The following is a 21,008-nucleotide window of genomic DNA, read 5'->3' on the forward strand; positions in this document are numbered from 1 at the left end:
TATATATATATTCCACCTCACACTGGTCCACCACATTGGTCAACGTTACCCTAGTGCTCCCTACATCGTCCCACGGTACTATGACATACTTAATTTCTTTTCCACTGTATTTTGGTCCCCTCACTATTCCACCCATTCTATGCACTCCCTTTATCTAGGTCCTATTGACAGTTACCCAGTGAACAGAGGCTCCCACCTATCTCTTACTCTCCTCTCGTTCACTCGACTTTGATCTACCATCTTATCGAATGCTGATGATAGACGTACCAGGTAGGTGCCTGTTTCATTGACGTGCATACTCATTATCATTTATTACTAAAGATGACTGATTACATCAGCTGTAAGACCCATACCATCACCTCCCCCCCACATCAACCTACATCACACCTCTGAGAGCACTATACAAGTTCAGTTAGTGTTCCCTGACTGTTCACTGAACCTGGCTGGACCTGGTGAAGCTCATTAGGGATACGAGAAAGGATTTACTTTCATGGCTAGACTACATCACCAATCCTAACGAACGAGCGACCCAAATGCTGCAGCTTAGCATGCGATTCCAGCCCCAAGGCGGCTTTAAATCTGGAAGGCCGGGGATATGTTGTACGTCCCATCATCATCCGACAGATACAGTTCACGTTTAGGCACAGAGGCATTGGATATTACCGGACTCTGCCTGGTCGAGGTTACTCTGTGGGTGAAATTTCCCCTTTGCTGAGGCTGCATCACTGGTAGTATAGCCATGAAAAAGAAATTCTCACCCCTAAAGGAGTTCACATTCCTCTGCTACTGGAAGGAACGCAGCTTGCGTTGTAAGAGCTTGTGTTACAATGTCTTGGGTAGCACCAGGATTCTTTCTCAAAATGAGGTCCTGGGATGATTATAAATGAACGCCCTCGTATTCTTCGCGTGTAGTAGAAGGCGACTAAAGGAAGAAGGAGGGGGGAGCTGGAAGCGCTCCTCTTCATGTATCTTAATTTCTAAAGGAAGAAATAGGAGAAGAGCCCGACGGGAAGTGCTCATTCTCCTCGAAGGCTCAGACTGGGATATCTGAATGTGTATGGATGTAACATAGATGAGAGGAGAGAAAAGTAATGTGATTGAGGTAAGTAACCTAGATGTTAAAGCAGGCTCTGAAGCTCAAGGTGAGAAAAAATGGTTTGGAAATGTATTAGGAGTAAAGTCAGGGGTTGGTGAAAGGACAAGAGCTAAGGAAGGAGTAGCACTACTCCTAAAGCAGCTGAAGGAGTATGTGATAGAGTGTAATGAAGTAAAGGAGTAGAAGGTAAAACTGAAAGTGGAAGCGAGAGATGAGTGATTATTGGTGCTTATGCACCTGGTCAAGAGAAGAAAGATCATGAGAGGCAAGTGACTTGGGAGCAGCTGAGCGAGTGTGTCAGCAGTTGTGGTTCACAAGACCGGGTATTAGCGATGGGTGTATTAATTGCAATGGTAAGTACTGTGGCACTTGAGGATATAATTGGTGCGCATGGAGTATTCAGAGTTATGAATGGAAATGGTGAAAAGTTTGTGTATTTGTGTGCTGAAAAAAGTTGGTGATTGAAAATACCTGGTTTAGAAAGAGAGAGACTCACAAGTATACGTAATGAAGTAAAGGAGTAGAAGGTAAAACTGAAAGTGGAAGCGAGAGATGAGTGATTATTGGTGCTTATGCACCTGGTCAAGAGAAGAAAGATCATGAGAGGCAAGTGACTTGGGAGCAGCTGAGCGAGTGTGTCAGCAGTTGTGGTTCACAAGACCGGGTATTAGCGATGGGTGTATTAATTGCAATGGTAAGTACTGTGGCACTTGAGGATATAATTGGTGCGCATGGAGTATTCAGAGTTATGAATGGAAATGGTGAAAAGTTTGTGTATTTGTGTGCTGAAAAAAGTTGGTGATTGAAAATACCTGGTTTAGAAAGAGAGAGACTCACAAGTATACGTATGTGAGCAGGAGAGATGATTAACGAGCATCATAAGATAACGCATTAATTGAGAGGCGTGTAAAAGAAAGACTTTCGCATGTAAATGTGCTGAGAGAGGCACTTGGTAGGATGTCTGATCACTATTTTTTGCAGGCGAGGGTGAAGATTTTTAGAGGTTTTCCAAAAAAGGAAACAAATTCATGGAGAAGAGAGTGGTGAGAGTGAGTGAGCTTGGAAAGGAAACTTGTGTGAAGAAATGACGGCAGACATTGTATGCAGAATGGCAAAATATGAGAGCAGAAGTAGTGAGGGGAGTCGGTGAGGAGTGGCAGATATTTAGGAAAGCATTAATGGCATGTGCAAGACATGCATGTGGCATGGGAAGGGTGGGAGGTGGGTAGGTTGGAAAGGTTAGTGAGTGGTGGGATGAAGAAGTACAGTTGCTAGTGAGAGGAAAGAAAGACGTACGGCACTTACAGGGAAGGAGTGCAAATGATTGGGAGATGTATAAGAGAAAGCGGTAGGAGGTCAAGAGCAAGGTGCAGTGGTTGAAGAGGGCATATCAGAGCTGGGGTGAGAGAGTATCATTCAACTTTAGGGAGAGTAAAAAGATTTTTTGGAATGAACTAGATAATGAGCGAAAGACAAGAGAACAAATAGGAACATCGGTGAAGGAAGCAAAAGGGGATGTAATAACAGGTAGTGATGAAGTGACGAGGAGATGAAGTAAGTATTTTGAAGGTGTGTTTAATGTCTTCGATGATAGAGTGGCAGATGTAGGGTGCTTTGGTTGGGGTGGTATGCGAAGTGAGTAATGGAGAGTGGTTTGGTGAAGAGAAGAGGTGATGAAAACCTTGCGGAAGATTAAATGCTGCAACACGGCGGGAGTGGATGGTATTGCAGTTGAATTTTTTTTAGAAAGGGATTGACTGTGTTGATGATTGGTTGGTAAGGATACTCAGTGCATGTATGGATCATGGTGAAGTGCCTGTGGATCGGCGAAATGCATGTATAATGCCATTGTATAAAAGCAAGGGAGATAAAGCTGTTCCTACCACAGAGGTACAAGTTTGTTGGGTATACCTATTAAGTAATATGGGAGGATACTGATCAAGAGGGTGAAGGCATGTACAGAGCATCAGATTGGGGAGGAACAGTGTGGTTTCAGAGTGGCAGAGGATATGTGGACATTGTGTTTGCTTTGAAGAATGTGTGCGAGAAATAATTAAAGATACAGATGAATTTGTATGTGGCAATTATGGATCTGGAGAAGGTATATGATAGGGTTGATAGAGATGCTCTATGGAAGGTCTTAAGAATGTATGGTGGGAAGGTAAGCTGCCAGAAGAAGTGAGGAGCTTTTATCAAGCAGAAAGAGAGGAGAGTGAATGGTTCCCAGTGAAGTCGATCTACTGCAGGGGTGTGTGATGTCACCATGGTTTTTCAACTTGTTTATTGATGGGGCGGCTTGAGAGGTAAACGCAAGAGTCTTGGAGAGAAGGGCGCGTATGCAGTCTCTTGGGATGAGAGGGCCTCGAAGGTCAGTCAGTTGTTGTTCACCGATGATACAACACTGGTGGCTGATTCGAGAGAGAAACTTTAGAAGTTGGTGAACTAAGTCTGGAACAGAGTGTAAAAGGACATATTTGAGATTAAATGTGAATAAAAGCAAGGTTATTAGGTCCAGTACGGTTGATGAAAAAGTTAGTTGGGATATAAGTTTGAATGGTGAAAAATTGGAGGAAGTAGAGTGTTTTAGATATCTGGGAGTGGATTTGGCAGCGAACGGAACCATGGAAGTGGAAGCAAGTCATAGGGTAGAGGAGGGGACGAAGGTTCTAAGAGCAATGAAGAATTTGTTGAAAGAGAGAACATTATCTCGGAGAGCAAAAGTGGGTATGTTTGAAGGAAATACCATATGGCTTCAAGGCATGGGCTATAAATAGGGTAGTGCTGAAAAGGGTGGATGTGTTGGAAATGAAATGTTTGAGGAATATATGTGGTGTGAGGTGGTTTGGTCGAGTAAGTAATGAGAGGGGTAAGAGAGATGTGTGGAAATAGAAAGATTGTGACAGAGCAGAAGAGTTTGTGTTGAAATGGCTTGGACATATGGAGAGAATGAGTGAGGAAAGGTTGACAAAGAGGATATATATATGTAAGAAGTGGAGGGAACAAGGAGGGCTGGGAGACCAAACTGGAGCGAAAAACGTTTTGAGCAATCGGGGCCTGAACATGCAGGAACGTGAAAGGCGTGCATGGAATAGAGTGAATTGGAACGATGTGGTATACTGCGGTCAACGTGCCGTTAATGGACTGAACCAGGGCATGTGAAACGTTTAGGATAAACCATTGATAGGCATGTGTGGCCTGGATGTAGATAGGGAGCTCTGATTTTGATGCATTACACACAATATCTTGTGTATGGATGTGAATGGATGCGAGATTTCTTTATCAGGTTCCTAGAGCTGCAACGCTGATTTAGGAGGCGGCGATCGGGTGTGGGATATGGGAAGAGAATGTATATAATCTCTTTTCTTTTCGTTCATGGATTTGTGTAGTTTTCTGTAGGGCGGGGTAGCGTCGGAAACAGATGAAGGCGGTCAGGAGTGAGTATGTTCATGCGTATATATGTATATGTATGTGTATGCACATGTACATTTAGAAGCGTGTATATATATATATATATATATATATATATATATATATATATATATATATATATATATATATATATATATATATATATATATATATTTTTTTTTTTTTTTTTTTCTTTTCTTTTTTTGCTTTGTCGCTGTCTCCCGCGTTTGCGAGGTAGCGCAAGGAAACAGACGAAAGAAATGGCCCAACCCACCCCCATACACAATGTATATACATACACGTCCACACACGCAAATATACATACCTATACATCTCAATGTACACATATATATACACACACAGACACATACATATATACCCATGCACACAATTCACACTGTCTGCCTTTATTCATTCCCATCGCCACCTCGCCACACATGGAATACAATCCACCTCCCCCCTCATGTGTGCGAGGTAGCACTAGGAAAAGACAACAAAGGCCCCATTCGTTCACACTCAGTCTCTAGCTGTCATGCAATAATGCCCGAAACCACAGCTCCCTTTCCACATCCAGGCCCCATACAACTTTTCATGGTTTACCCCAGACGCTTCACATGCCCTAATTCAATCCACTGACAGCACGTCAACCCCGGTATACCACATCGATCCAATTCACTCTATTCCTTGCCCTCCTTTCACCCTCCTGCATGTTCAGGCCCCGATCACACAAAATCTTTTTCACTCCATCTTTCCACCTCCAATTGGTCTCTTGGTCTCCCACTTCTCATCGTTCCCTCCGCCTCCGACACATATATCCTCTTGGTCAATCTTTCCTCACTCATTCTCTCCATGTGCCCAAACCATTTCAAAACACCCTCTTCTGCTCTCTCAACCACGCTCTTTTTATTTCCACACATCTCTCTTACCCTTACGTTACTTACTCGATCAAACCACCTCACAACACACATTGTCCTCAAACATCTCATTTCCAGCACATCCACCCTCCTGCGCACAACTCTATCCATAGCCCACTCCTCGCAACCATACAACATTGTTGGAACCACTATTCCTTCAAACATACCCATTTTTGCTTTCCGAGATAATGTTCTCGACTTCCACACATTCTTCAAGGCTCCCAGGATTTTCGCCCCCTCCCCCACCCCATGATTCACTTCCGCTTCCATGGTTCCATCCGCTGCCAGATCCACTCCCAGATATCTAAAACACTTTACTTCCTCCAGTTTTTCTCCATTCAAACTTACCTCCCAATTGACTTGACCCTCAACCCTACTGTACCTAATAACCTTGCTCTTATTCACATTTACTCTTAACTTTCTTCTTTCACACACTTATATATATATATATATATATATATATATATATATATATATATATATATATATATATATATATAAACAGAGAAAAGGTAGTGAAAGCCTTGCGGAAGGTGAAAGCCGGTAAGGTGGCGGGTTTGGATGGTATTGCAGTAGAATCTATCAAAAAAGGAGGTGACTGTGTTGTTGATTAGTTGGTGAGGATATTCAATGTATGTAAGGTTCATGGTGAAGTGCCTGAGAATTGGCGGAATGCATGCATAGTGCCATTATACAGAGGCAAAAGGGATAAAGGTGAGTGTTCAAATGACAGAGGTATAAGTTTGTTGAGTATTCCTTGGAATCTATATGGGAGGGTATTGATTAAGATCGTGAAGACATGTACAAAGCATCAGATTGGGGAAGAGCAGTGTGGGTTCAGAATTGGTAGAGGATGTGTGGATCAGGTGTTTGCTTTGAAGAATGTACGTGACAAATACTTAGAAAAACAAATGGATTTCTAAGTATCATTCATGGATCTGGAGAAGGCATATGACAGAGTTGATAAAGATGCTCTGTGGAAGGTATTAAGAGTATATGGTGTGGGAGGTAAGTTGTTAGAAGCAGTGAAAAGTTTTTATCGAAGATGTAAGGCATGTGTAAGAGTAGGAAGAGAGGAAAATGATTGGTTCCCACTGAATGTCGGTTTGCAGCAGGGGTGCTTGATGTCTCCATGGTTTTTAATTTGTTTATAGATGGGGTTGTTAGGGAGGTGAATGAAAGAGTTTTGGAGAGAGGGGCAAGTATGCAGTCTGTTGTGGATGAGAGAGCTTGGAAAGTGAGTCAGTTGTTGTTTGCCAATGATACAGCGCTGGTGGCATATTCAGATAAGAAACTGCAGAAGCTGGTGACTGAGTTTGGTAACTTGTGTGAAAGAAGAAAGCAGAGAGTAATGGGACTAAGAGCAAGGTCTTAAGTTTCAGTAGGATTGAGGGACAAGGCAATTGGGAAGTAAGTTTGAATGGGGAAAACTGGAGGAAGTGAAGTGTCTTAGATATCTGGGAGTGGATTTAGCAGCGGATGGAACCATGGAAGCGGATGTGAGTCATAGGGTAAGGGAGACGGCGAAGGTTCTGGGAGCATTGAAGAATGTGTGGAAGGCGAGAACGTTATCTCGGAGAGCAAAAACGGGTATGTTTGAGGGAAAAGTGGTTCCGACAATGTTATGTGGTTGCGAGGCGCGGGCTACAGATAGGGATGTGCGGAGGAGGGTGAATGTATTGGAAATTAAATGTTTGAGGACAATATGTGGTGTAAGGTGGTTTGACCGTGTAAGTAATGAAAGGGTAAGAGAGATGTGTGGCAATAAAAAGTATGTGGTTGAGAGAACAGAAGAGGGTGTATTGAAATGGTTTGGTCACATGGAGAGAATAAGTGAGGAAAGATTGACCAAGAGGATATATGTGTCAGAGGTGGAGGGAAGGAGGAGAAGTGGGAGATCAAATTGGAGGTGGAAGGATAGAGTGAAAAAGATTTCGAGCAATCGGGGCCTGAACATACAGGAGGGTGAAAGGCGTGCAAGGAACAGAGTGAATTAGGACGATGTGGTATACCGGGGCCGACGCGCTGTCAATGGATTGAACCAGGGCATGTGAAGCGTCTGGGGTAAACCAATTGAAAGCTTTGTGAATCCTGGATGTGGAAAGGGAGTTGTGGCTTCGGTGCATTAGATATGACAGCTAGAGACTGAGTGTGAACGAATGTGGCCTTTGTTGTCTTTTCCTAGCGTTACCTCGCACGCAAGCTAGGGGACAGGGGTGCCATTTCATGTGTGGCGGGGTTGTGGCGGGAATGGATGAAGGTAGCATGTATGAATATGTGCATATGTATATACGTATATGTCTGTGTATGTATATTTATGTATACGTTGAAATGTATAGGTAGGTATATGTGGGTGTGTGGGCGTTTATGTATATACATGTGTATATAGGTGCGTAGGACCATTCTTTCGCCTGTTTCCTTGCGCTATCTCGCTAACGCGGGATACAGCAACAAAGTATAATAAATAAAAGATATATATATATATATATATATATCTGAGTTTGGTAAAGTGTGTGGAAGAAGAAAGTTAAGAGTAAATGTGAATAAGAGCAAGGTTATTAGGTACAGTAGGGTTGAGGGTCAAGTCAATTGGGAGGTGAGTTTGAATGGAGAAAAACTGGAGGAAGTGAAGTGTTTTAGATATCTGGGAGTGGATCTGTCAGCGGATGGAACCATGGAAGCGGAAGTGGATCATAGGGTGGGGGAGGGGGCGAAAATTTTGGGAGCCTTGAAAAATGTGTGGAAGTCGAGAACATTATCTCGGAAAGCAAAAATGGGTATGTTTGAAGGAATAGTGGTTCCAACAATGTTGTATGGTTGCGAGGCGTGGGCTATGGATAGAGTTGTGCGCAGGAGGATGGATGTGCTGGAAATGAGATGTTTGAGGACAATGTGTGGTGTGAGGTGGTTTGATCGAGTAAGTAACGTAAGGGTAAGAGAGATGTGTGGAAATAAAAAGAGCGTGGTTGAGAGAGCAGAAGAGGGTGTTTTGAAATGGTTTGGGCACATGGAGAGAATGAGTGAGGAAAGATTGACCAAGAGGATATATGTGTCGGAGGTGGAGGGAACGAGGAGAAGAGGGAGACCAAATTGGAGGTGGAAAGATGGAGTGAAAAAGATTTTGTGTGATCGGGGCCTGAACATGCAGGAGGGTGAAAGGAGGGCAAGGAATAGAGTGAATTGGAGCGATGTGGTATACAGGGTTTGACGTGCTGTCAGTGGATTGAATCAAGGCATGTGAAGCGTCTGGGGTAAACCATGGAAAGCTGTGTAGGTATGTATATTTGCGTGTGTGGACGTGTGTATGTACATGTGTATGGGGGGGGGGGGTTGGGCCATTTCTTTCGTCTGTTTCCTTGCGCTACCTCGCAAACGCGGGAGACAGCGACAAAGTATAAAAAAAAAAAAAAAAAAAAAAAAAAAAAGAAATATATATATATATGGATGAAGGCAACAAGTATGGATATGTACATGTGTATATGGCGTTCATATACATATATATATATATATATATATATATATATATATATATATATATATATATATATATATATATATATATATATTTTTTTTTTTTTTTTATACCTCGTCGCTGTCTCCCGCGGTTGCGAGGTAGCGCAAGGAAACAGACGAAAGAAATGGCCCAACCCCCCCCATACACATGGACATACACACGTCCACACACGCAAATATACATACCTACACAGCTTTCCATGGTTTACCCCGGACGCTTCACATGCCTTGATTCAATCCACCGACAGCACGTCAACCCCTGTATACCACATCGCTCCAATTCACTCTATTCCTTGCCCTCCTTTCACCCTCCTGCATGTTCAGGCCCCGATCACACAAAATCTTTTTCACTCCATCTTTCCACCTCCAATTTGGTCTCCCTCTTCTCCTCGTTCCCTCCACCTCCGACACATATATCCTCTTGGTCAATCTTTCCTCACTCATTCTCTCCATGTGCCCAAACCATTTCAAAACACCCTCTTCTGCTCTCTCAACCACGCTCTTTTTATTTCCACACATCTCTCTTACCCTTACGTTACTTACTCGATCAAACCACCTCACACCACACATTGTCCTCAAACATCTCATTTCCAGCACATCCATCCTGCTGCGCACAACTCTATCCATAGCCCACGCCTCGCAACCATACAACATTGTTGGAACCACTATTCCTTCAAACATACCCATTTTTGCTTTCCGAGATAATGTTCTCGACTTCCACACATTCTTCAAGGCTCCCAAAATTTTCGCCCCCTCCCCCACCCTATGATCCACTTCCGCTTCCATGGTTCCATCCGCTGACAGATCCACTCCCAGATATCTAAAACACTTCACTTCCTCCAGTTTTTCTCCATTCAAACTCACCTCCCAATTGACTTGACCCTCAACCCTACTGTACCTAATAACCTTGCTCTTATTCACATTTACTCTTAACTTTCTTCTTCCACACACTTTACCAAACTCAGTCACCAGCTTCTGCAGTTTCTCACATGAATCAGCCACCAGCGCTGTATCATCAGCGAACAACAACTGACTCACTTCCCAAGCTCTCTCATCCCCAACAGACTTCATACTTGCCCCTCTTTCCAAGACTCTTGCATTTACCTCCCTAACAACCCCATCCATAAACAAATTAAACAACATGGAGACTTCACACACCCCTGCCGCAAACCTACATTCACTGAGAACCAATCACTTTCCTCTCTTCCTACACGTACACATGCCTTACATCCTCGATAAAAACTTTTCACTGCTTCTAACAACTTTCCTCCCACACCATATATTCTTAATACCTTCCACAGAGCATCTCTATCAACTCTATCATATGCCTTCTCCAGATCCATAAATGCTACATACAAATCCATTTGCTTTTCTAAGTATTTCTCACATACATTCTTCAAAGCAAACACCTGATCCACACATCCTCTACCACTTCTGAAACCACACTGCTCTTCCCCAATCTGATGCTCTGTACATGCCTTCACCCTCTCAATCAATACCCTCCCATATAATTTACCAGGAATACTCAACAAACTTATACCTCTGTAATTTGAGCACTCACTCTTATCCCCTTTGCCTTTGTACAATGGCACTATGCACGCATTCCGCCAATCCTCAGGCACCTCACCATGAGTCATACATACATTAAATAACCTTACCAACCAGTCAACAATATATATATATATATATATATATATATATATATATATATATATATATATATATATATATATATATATATATATATATATATCCCTGGGGATAGGGGACCAAGAATACTTCCCACGTATTCCCTGCGTGTCGTAGAAGGCGACTAAAAGGGGTGGGAGCGGGGGGCTGGATATCCTCCCCTCTCGTTGTTTTTTTTTTTTTTTTTTTTTTTCAATTTTCCAAAAGAAGGAACAGAGAAGAGGTCCAGGTGAGGATATTCCCTCAAAGGCCCAGTCCTCTGTTCTTAACGCTACCTCGCTATCGCGGGAAATAGCGAATAGTATGAAAAAAAAAAAAAAAGAAAAAAAAAAAAAAAAAAAAAAATATATATATATATATATATATATATATATATATATATATATATATATATATATATATATATATATATATATATATATATATGGATGAAGGCAACAAGTATGGATATGTACATGTGTATATGGCGTTCATATATATATATATATATATATATATATATATATATATATATATATATATATATATATATATATATATATATATATATATCCCTGGGGATAGGGGACCAAGAATACTTCCCACGTATTCCCTGCGTGTCGTAGAAGGCGACTAAAATGGGTGGGAGCGGGGGGCTGGAAATCCTCCCCTCTCGTTGTTTTTTTTTTCTTTTTTTTTTTTTTGATTTTCCAAAAGAAGGAACATAGAACTGGGCCGGGTGAGGGTAGTCCCCCAGGGGCCCAGTCCTCTGTTCTTAACGCTACCTCGCTAATGCGGGAAATGGCGAATAGTTTGAAAGAAAAGAAAGAAGAATATATATATATATATATATATATATATATATATATATATATATATATATATATATATATATATATATATATATATACATTCCTATGAGTCCACGGGGAAAATGGAACACGAAAAGTTCCCAAGTAAGTCCACTTTCGTGTAATAATCACATCATCAGGGGAGACACAAAAGAGAAATATAAGTCAGTTTATATACATCGAAGAGACGAAGCTAGGATCAAATGGCGTCCTAGCTTCGTCTCTTCGACGTATATCAACTGACTGTTATATTTCTCTCTTGTCTCACCCCTGATGATGTGATCATTACACGAAAGTGCACTTGAGAACTTTTCGTGTTTCATTTTCCCCGTGGACTCATAGGAATATCTTGATCACGCGCAAAATTGTGATCCTTTCCAATATATATATATATATATATATATATATATATATATATATATATATATCTATTTTCTTTTTTTTTATTATACTTTGTCGCTGTCTCCCGCGTTTGCAAGGTAGCGCAAGGAAACAGACGAAAGAAATGGCCCAACCCCCCCCCATACACATGTATATACATACGTCCACACACGCAAATATACATACCTACACAGCTTTCCATAGTTTACCCCAGACGCTTCACATGCCTTGATTCAATCCACTGACAGCACGTCAACCCCGGTATACCACATCGCTCCAATTCACTCTATTCCTTGCCCTCCTTTCACCCTCCTGCATGTTCAGGCCCCGATCACACAAAATCTTTTTCACTCCATCTTTCCACCTCCAATTTGGTCTCCCTCTTCTCCTTGTTCCCTCCACCTCCGACACATATATCCTCTTGGTCAATCTTTCCTCACTCATCCTCTCCATGTGCCCAAACCACTTCAAAACACCCTCTTCTGCTCTCTCAACCACGCTCTTTTTATTTCCACACATCTCTCTTACCCTTACGTTACTCACTCGATCAAACCACCTCACACCACACATTGTCCTCAAACATCTCATTTCCAGCACATCCATCCTGCTGCGCACAACTCTATCCATAGCCCACGCCTCGCAACCATACAACATTGTTGGAACCACTATTCCTTCAAACATACCCATTTTTGCTTTCCGAGATAATGTTCTCGACTTCCACACATTCTTCAAGGCCCCCAGAATTTTCGCCCCCTCCCCCACCCTATGATCCACTTCCGCTTCCATGGTTCCATCCGCTGCCAGATCCACTCCCAGATATCTAAAACACTTCACTTCCTCCAGTTTTTCTCCATTCAAACTCACCTCCCAATTGACTTGACCCTCAACCCTACTGTACCTAATAACCTTGCTCTTATTCACATTTACTCTTAACTTTCTTCTTCCACACACTTTACCAAACTCAGTCACCAGCTTCTGCAGTTTCTCACATGAATCAGCCACCAGCGCTGTATCATCAGCGAACAACAACTGACTCACTTCCCAAGCTCTCTCATCCCGAACAGACTTCATACTTGCCCCTCTTTCCAAAACTCTTGCATTTACCTCCCTAACAACCCCATCCATAAACAAATTAAACAACCATGGAGACATCACACACCCCTGCCGCAAACCTACATTCACTGAGAACCAATCACTTTCCTCTCTTCCTACACGTACACATGCCTTACATCCTCGATAAAAACTTTTCACTGCTTCTAACAACTTTCCTCCCACACCATATATTCTTAATACCTTCCACAGAGCATCTCTATCAACTCTATCATATGCCTTCTCCAGATCCATAAATGCTACATACAAATCCATTTGCTTTTCTAAGTATTTCTCACATACATTCTTCAAAGCAAACACCTGATCCACACATCCTCTACCACTTCTGAAACCACACTGCTCTTCCCCAATCTGATGCTCTGTACATGCCTTCACCCTCTCAATCAATACCCTCCCATATAATTTACCAGGAATACTCAACAAACTTATACCTCTGTAATTTGAGCACTCACTCTTATCCCCTTTGCCTTTGTACAATGGCACTATGCACGCATTCCGCCAATCCTCAGGCACCTCACCATGAGTCATACATACATTAAATAACCTTACCAACCAGTCAACAATACAGTCACCCCCTTTTTTAATAAATTCCACTGCAATACCATCCAAACCTGCTGCCTTGCCGGCTTTCATCTTCCGCAAAGCTTTCACTACCTCTTCTCTGTTTACCAAATATATATATATATAAATATATATATATATATATATATATATATATATATATATATATATATATATATATATATATATTATATATATATATATATATATATATATATATATATATATATATATATATATATATATATATATATATATATATATATATAACCGACATGTAACTAATTTCCACTCTCCTAACGCTGGATATACACAGGACCCAGTCTCACATGTGCTGGCCATTTTTCTCTAGATATTTGCTCTCTCTCTTCACTGCCATTAACCAGTTTCTCCATTTTGCAGAGGAAAAAGACGAGATGGAACACCTACAAGCGTACAATAGGAAGCTGATTGAAAACATCCTTCCAGAACATGTGGCCATCCACTTTCTCAGTGTCGACAAAGCTCCAGATGTGAGATTCTTAGACTTTGTTGTTTTGCTTGTGTGTTTATATGTCTCCATTGTTCTCCCACTCTCTTCTGTATACTTGTGTTCTGTACCTCGTAGCTCTTGTCTGTATATCTTACTCTGTTTATTAGGTATATATATATTTGTGTCTTTTCGTCTGGCTGTGTATGTCTTTTCGTTTGTGTCAAGTTTACGAGAATATATATATATATATATATATATATATATATATATATATATATATATATATATATATATATATATATAGTGTATATATTTCTGTACATAACTTCTTTCCATATGTGTTTTTCGCATGTCCGCCTCTCTCTATGTCAACCTATTTTCATGTTCATCTATTCTGGCCAGTCCTTGTTGTTAACATTTCTGCATCCTATGAAAATAATAACACAACTGAAGCCCTTGTTGATTTTCAGATCTTGGCTGGCCTAACTGAGGGTTGTCTCATATAAATCCCATCCATATTTTCCCCTTAAATAGAAATTTACATTTGAGACTCATAAAAGTTACGGAAAGTTCATTTTCAATTATTTGAAACTTTTTTTTCTGATGACGCTGATAGCAGAAACAATATTTCGACAATAACAGCACCTAACTTTTACGAATTTTGCGGCGCTGAGCACGACCATGATGCTTAAAATTACTGGCTCAAATTTTGAAGATACAGAGGGTTGGGTCCCACTATGTACGTTCTGCACTGGCTTTGGCGTTGTATGGCTCTGAGGCTAGATCTGGACTACCTCTGAGCTCGAGATGTGAATGATGCAATCGCCACCCAGGTACTGCATCATCATCATCCTACTTCCTGCTTGTCATTTCTTTCTGGAGCGTCGCCCAGTGAACTCGTATTGTTCTCTCATCATAAGTCATTTTTCGTACCCCGGTGTTTCATTTCCTAACATGCTCGCGTTATGCAGTTGTTGTTTCGTTTCTTCAGTCTCTATTCTAGTTGGAGCTGACTTGAATGTTGCCATCAGAGTGCAGGCCAAAATCTCTATATAAACACAGTACAATACAATAATTGCTGCTTCATGCACTGCAATGTGTTGTTTCTTGTCATTCCCCTGAAATGCACTGCTCCGATTGTGCAAAGGTTAGCGTGTGACTAACTGTTGAGTGATGTCTGTGCTGAACGTGAACAAGGAAGCCTTGTAAGTGCATGAACAGTATAGGTAACTGTTGTTATATTTGTTGGGAGATGACTCTTGCATCACGAAAGTGTGCCAAAACTGACCCCTCAGGAAAAGCCTACCATCTACGTATATTATGACTGTAAAGGTGCGGGCTAAGACAAGAGTTGGGACCTACACATATGCTGCAATGCTTGTGGAGCTAACTTTTATAAATAATTGAATCGCACAAGACGATCGATCCCTTTTGCCAAGCCCATGGTGTGGAGAGAGTCGACAGACCACGTCAGTGATTGTTCCTCCAGTCCAGGTATTTCCAAGACAAAAAAAAAGGTCTTCCCATTTTGGAACTCCCGGACTCATTTTTCTTGGAATCTGAGGACGATCAGGACAACGAAATTTGTGAAATAAATGAGCCATCAACATCAAGTGATCCTAATTTTGCATCTAACGTGACGTCTCCTGAACCACACACAGGCTCACGCAGAATGAATTAAGCGATCTCGTCAGAGATCTGGAACTGTCGATGAGTAAGGAGAATTGTTGGGCTCGATAATGCATTAGTGGAATCTCCTTGACAGTATCTGTTTCGTGACCGTCAGAAACATTTCGCTCCATTCTTTAAGATAGAAGGTAACTTCGCCGTCTGCATCGATGTCTATGGTCTGATGGCAGCCCTCAATATCAATCATAACCCTGAAGAATTGACACTGTTCAAAGACGCATCAAAGTTGAGTTTCAAGGCTCTTCTGCTGCATCAGGGGATCGTGTGGCCTTCAATTCCAGTTGGCCATACGGTCCATATGAAGGAATCTTATAGCAACATGAAGCAACTTTTGAGCTGCATAAACTAAAAGAAATACCAGTGGCAGCTTTGTGGCAATTCAAAGGTTGTTGCTAATACATTGCTTGACCTGCAGCAAGGCCACACGAAGTTTTGTCGTTTCCTGAGTGAATGGAACAATCAAGCAAAGACTAGCTATTACAACAAGAGAGACTGAGAGTTCCGACAGTCGCTGGAACTAGGAACAAAAGAACGCACAAGATCTTCCGCTGGTAGAACTCGGCGAGATTTTCCTTCCGCCTCTGCACATCAACCTACGGCTCATGAAGATCTTCGTAGAGGCGACGGGTGAACCAGGGCCAACGTTTAGATACCTCAGTGGGAAATTCCCAAGGTTCAGTGAGGCGAAAATCAAGGAGGCTGTCTTGTCGGACCACAGATTCGCGAACTCCTCAGAGATGAGCACTTCGACAGCATCCTAAGCGCTAACGAGATGACAGCGTGGAATGTTCTCAGGCCAGTCGCTGCCAACTACAAAGAACCTGTGGAAAACCTGTTGTCATCCTATCAGAAAATGGGTGACAATACGTCTTTAAAGCTACGTTTTCGCCACTTTCACCTGGATTTTTTCCCGGCTAACTGTGGCGCAATGAGCGATGAGCATGGCCAACGTTACTATCTTAACATCTCGACGATTGAGAGACGACCAGATCAAATGGAACTTAGCGATGTTAGCGGACTGTTTCTGGACGGTAACAAGAGATGCTCCACAAATTGTATACAAGCGACATGCGAAGAGGCGTCGCGTTTAATCGAGATGAGCCAGTGACTGTACCTTGTGTCGCTAATGTAGTGTGTTATACATGTAAATCGTAAGATAAATTTTGCTTAGTAACCCTAGCTGGTCGAGAATCCGCAAAGTTATTTTCGTCTTCAGCTTCTTTAAATCCATAAATCACACTTCGTCTCCGTAATATAGAATAGTCAAAATTTGTTGGTCAGTGTTATCTCTCAACATCCATTCTCCAAGCGATGGGAGACATACCTTATTAATGGTAAGAGAGATGATTGATGATGGGAAATCTTAAAAGTAAAAAACTCCACAGATTAGCTATGTTAGAATGTACACACAACCAATCAACCAGTCTTAAGGTTGTCAACAAGCTCGCGGTGACTGTAAGGTTCAGTAGTCTTATCAGGAGCTGAATGACCTAGCCAGAGTTGGGGATCCGAGTGTAGCCAGCTCTTCAGAGCAGAAGACACAGACAACTATGTGTGTGTGTGTGTGTGTGTGTGTGTGTGTGTGTGTGTGTGTGTGTATGTATGTGTGTGTGAGAGAGAGAGAGAGAGAGAGAGAGAGAGAGAGAGAGAGAGAGAGAGAGAGAGAGAGAGAGAGAGAGAGAGGAGGAGGAGGAGGAGGAGGAGGAGGAGGAGGAGCAGGAGGAGGAGCAGGACACGAGTAATACGAGTGTTTAGTTGCTCCAGATCGATGACAATAGTGAAGGAGTAGATCTATTTGCCAGCCACTTCTCGCTGTGTAATTTTGTGCCCCCCTTACATAGAGGACCTCCTCAGCAAGGGAAAGGGCGGGGGGGGGGGGGATAGCAACAGCCCAGCCTCACTGTTAACAAAGACAGAAATTAATACCGAAAATGAAATTGAGTGGATGAATTATGAGTGATAACCCCCACGGCATTTCTCTCCCGTAACAGGAACTCTACCACGAGGAGTGCGAGAGTGTGTGCATCTTGTTTGCCTCTATTCCCAACTTCTCCGACTTCTACGTTGAGCTCGAGTCCAACAATGAGGGTGTGGAGTGCCTCCGTCTCCTCAACGAGATCATTGCCGACTTCGACGAGCTGCTGGAGGAAGAACGGTTTAAGAATATAGAGAAGATAAAGTCCACTGGGGCAACTTACATGGCCGCTGCTGGTTAGTTGTCCTTTTTCTTAAGGGGTTTGTACACTTACAAAAAACGAGAAATGTTGGTAAATAGTTGAGATAACTATTTGAGCAGGTAATAGATGTGTCTTATGAATACAGAGGGAAAGATACCTACATGTAATATGTCTTACGAATAAGATAAAGGTTGAAGTGTATGTTATCTTTTCATATTTGTAGACAGGTAGAAACACACACACACACACACACACACACACACACACACACACACACACACAACCACACACACACACACACACACACATACACACTCACACAAAGTTACATATACACACTGGGGCAAAGAGCAGACATCTTTAATGTCCCAGGAAGGGAACAAAGGACGCAGGTTAGAGCAGTTTTCTCAAAATTGATTGGGGTCACCAGTGGGTTGCCACAAGGCTCAGTCTTAGACCCACTGCTCTTCTTGATATGTGTAATTGATTCACCTGATGGACTGTCCTAATACTTAAGCATGTTTACTGATGATAAGATGAAAATATAACAATAGATACTCCGGCATACAGGGGAACCTAGACGAATTCTGAAGTTGGTCTGAAACGATAACGTGTGATCAATGTAAGGTAATACGGATCAGACGCCTTGAGAAAAGGCCACAATGCGATTAATACCCGGCAGGATATAAAGCTACAAGGATCTGTGTGTGAAGGTCACCCTGGGGTTAACACTGTGCCTACCTTGTCGCCTGAGCTCTACATTAAGAGAAGTGTGGAAGGGGCAAACTGTCTCCTGGCAAATATTAGAACAGCAGTTAAGTTTATGAAATATTCTGTAAGCTATTCCCAACACAGACCAAAGGCAGGATTATGTTCCCTACGTCTGCTCACTGCACTTTAAGAAACTATAAGATCTAACTGGAAGGGTCCACTGCGGAGCATCTGTGATGGTACCTAAATTATAGAGAGCTGAGCTACAACGAGTGGCTGAGGCGCTACAGACTTCTCTGCTATGGAGAAGAGACGAGAGACGAATGACCTGATTACAGCCTTCAAGACACTGAATCAGTTGGACGGACGTGGACGCTGAACAGCTCTTTATAAGATGCAGAACCAGAGTAACTTGAGGCCATGATTAGAAGTTAGGCAAGAAGCTTTTCAGATGAGATATGAAGAACAACTGTCTTAGTGTAAGAGCTGGGAGATGGTTAGGACAGACTAAACAATGAGATTATGAAAGCTGGCATCATGCAATAATCTAAAGGCTACTTGATATAGAAAGTCAAAAGATAGGGACCCGCTAGTATAGAACTCCCTCCACATACTTTACTAGATAGGCACAGTAATCAAAAATAACTAATCGCAATATTGTCATTTTCATTATCATTATCATTATTGCTATCATTAACACACACACACACACACACACACACACACACGCACACACACACACACACACACACACACACACACACACAGAATCATGGCAACTTAGTAGAAATGAACATGCTCTTTGGGAACATAAACTGGGAAAGGGAGTTCTATAAACGGAGTATAGGACTAGTGTTATAGCTGGTTCAATGAAATTTCTTACAGAGGAGTTAGAGAATGGGTACCATTGGATGAAGCAGTGGAGAGAGAGAGAGAGAGAGAGAGAGAGAGAGAGAGAGAGAGAGAGAGAGAGAGAGAGAGAGAGAGAGAGAGAGAGAGAGAGAGAGAGAGAGAATGCCAAAAATCAAAGGGAGATATAAATAACACAGTAGCCACCCAGCAATCAAAAGGTATAAGACAATATAAGACAACAAGATATGAATACAAAAAAAAAAAGGACGGAGGAGCAGAGAAACTTTGAGGAGAATAATGTGGATAAGACAAAAGATAATCCAGGGTCTACGTAAGTTCCTCGGAAACAAATTACTGAGTAAATTTAGGGCAGCTACAGTAGGCTGATGGCGTCAGGGGAGAAAACTATCGAGTATGATCAGGGAATATGCGAGGAACTGAAAGATAAGCTTAAAAGTGTCTTCACAGTGGAAGACACTGTTGCTCCAACACTAACTAGATGAAATGGAAGGTAATGAAATTTGATAGAAAAGACATACCCAGGTTCTTTAGACAGAGTAATCCATATAGGGCTGACAGTCCTGATGAAGTCTATTCATATGGGTTGAAGGTGTGTGCAGACACACTCGCTAGGCAGCTTCAACTATGGTTCAACACGTCGCCAGAGGAAAACATGGTGCCAGAGGATGGAGGAAGGCAAATGTTGAGCCCAATTTATTGAAAAGTTATCTTGAAATTAGTCTGAATTACAGAATAAACTCCTCGTCAGGTGTGGTCGATTAAAACCATTGAAAAAATGAACAGAAAACAAAGGGACAACAAATTGTAAGTAAGTTATATTGCCAGGAGACTCACGGGTTCAGGGAAAGGTCATGCAGTACATATCTTTTGGACTTGTTTGACAGAGTGAGCTCGTCTAAGACCAAAGAAATGGATGGGAAGGTTGAGTGTTCCTGATCCTCTAATAGAAAACGTTTGCTACTGCACCACATCAGAGGAGAATTAAGAAAAAGGATCTGCAGAATCACCGGGTGGAGAATTACGATAACTGAAGGGATCAAATGACACAGAGTAGAGGGAGCATTTTCGACAAATTGGGGTGGGGTCCCTAAATTCTTACCGCAGGACTCGGTCTTGGGTACTCTGCTCTTCTTAGTAAGTGTAAACGACTTGCCAAATGGTTTGTGGCCCCTTACCTAAACATACATGAGGATAAATCCAAGGTCATGAGGGAAGTTAAGAACAACAATGACTGCATAGGCTTACAAGGGGACGGACTTACACAAACTCCAAGTTGGTCCGGTAAATGGTTGAGGAGTTCAAAGTCATCCAAGTTAGTGCAAAGTCATGAGAATGGGACACAGAGAAAGAAAGCAGTGGCTTGATTAGTACATGACAGAAAATGTTCCACAAGAATTCGGATACGAAAGAAACCTAAGGATCGACATTATGTCAAACCTGCCACCAGCGTTCCACATCAGAAGAAAGGGTGTGGCGTCATATTGTCTGGTGGCACATATTAGAATCACATGATTTTGGAGATGAATGTAAACTATTTGATAAAGTGGTCGCCACCTTTAAAGAAACACAATGATCTACTTGACA

At 41.9% G+C, this 21,008-nt stretch overlaps 1 protein-coding gene across 1 annotated transcript in view; it reads left to right on the forward strand.

Annotated features, from left to right (window-relative positions):
* The window catches only part of LOC139746556 (adenylate cyclase type 6-like), a 1,154,491-nt gene that overhangs the window by 1,121,259 nt on the left and 12,224 nt on the right, over positions 1–21,008 (forward strand). The window contains 2 exon segments of the mRNA XM_071657911.1: positions 13,905–14,014; positions 17,655–17,874. Of these exon segments, the coding sequence (XP_071514012.1) occupies positions 13,905–14,014; positions 17,655–17,874 (330 nt within the window).

This window comes from Panulirus ornatus, chromosome 65 (assembly GCF_036320965.1).
Source record: "Panulirus ornatus isolate Po-2019 chromosome 65, ASM3632096v1, whole genome shotgun sequence".
Taxonomy (NCBI): Eukaryota; Metazoa; Arthropoda; class Malacostraca; order Decapoda; family Palinuridae; genus Panulirus; species Panulirus ornatus.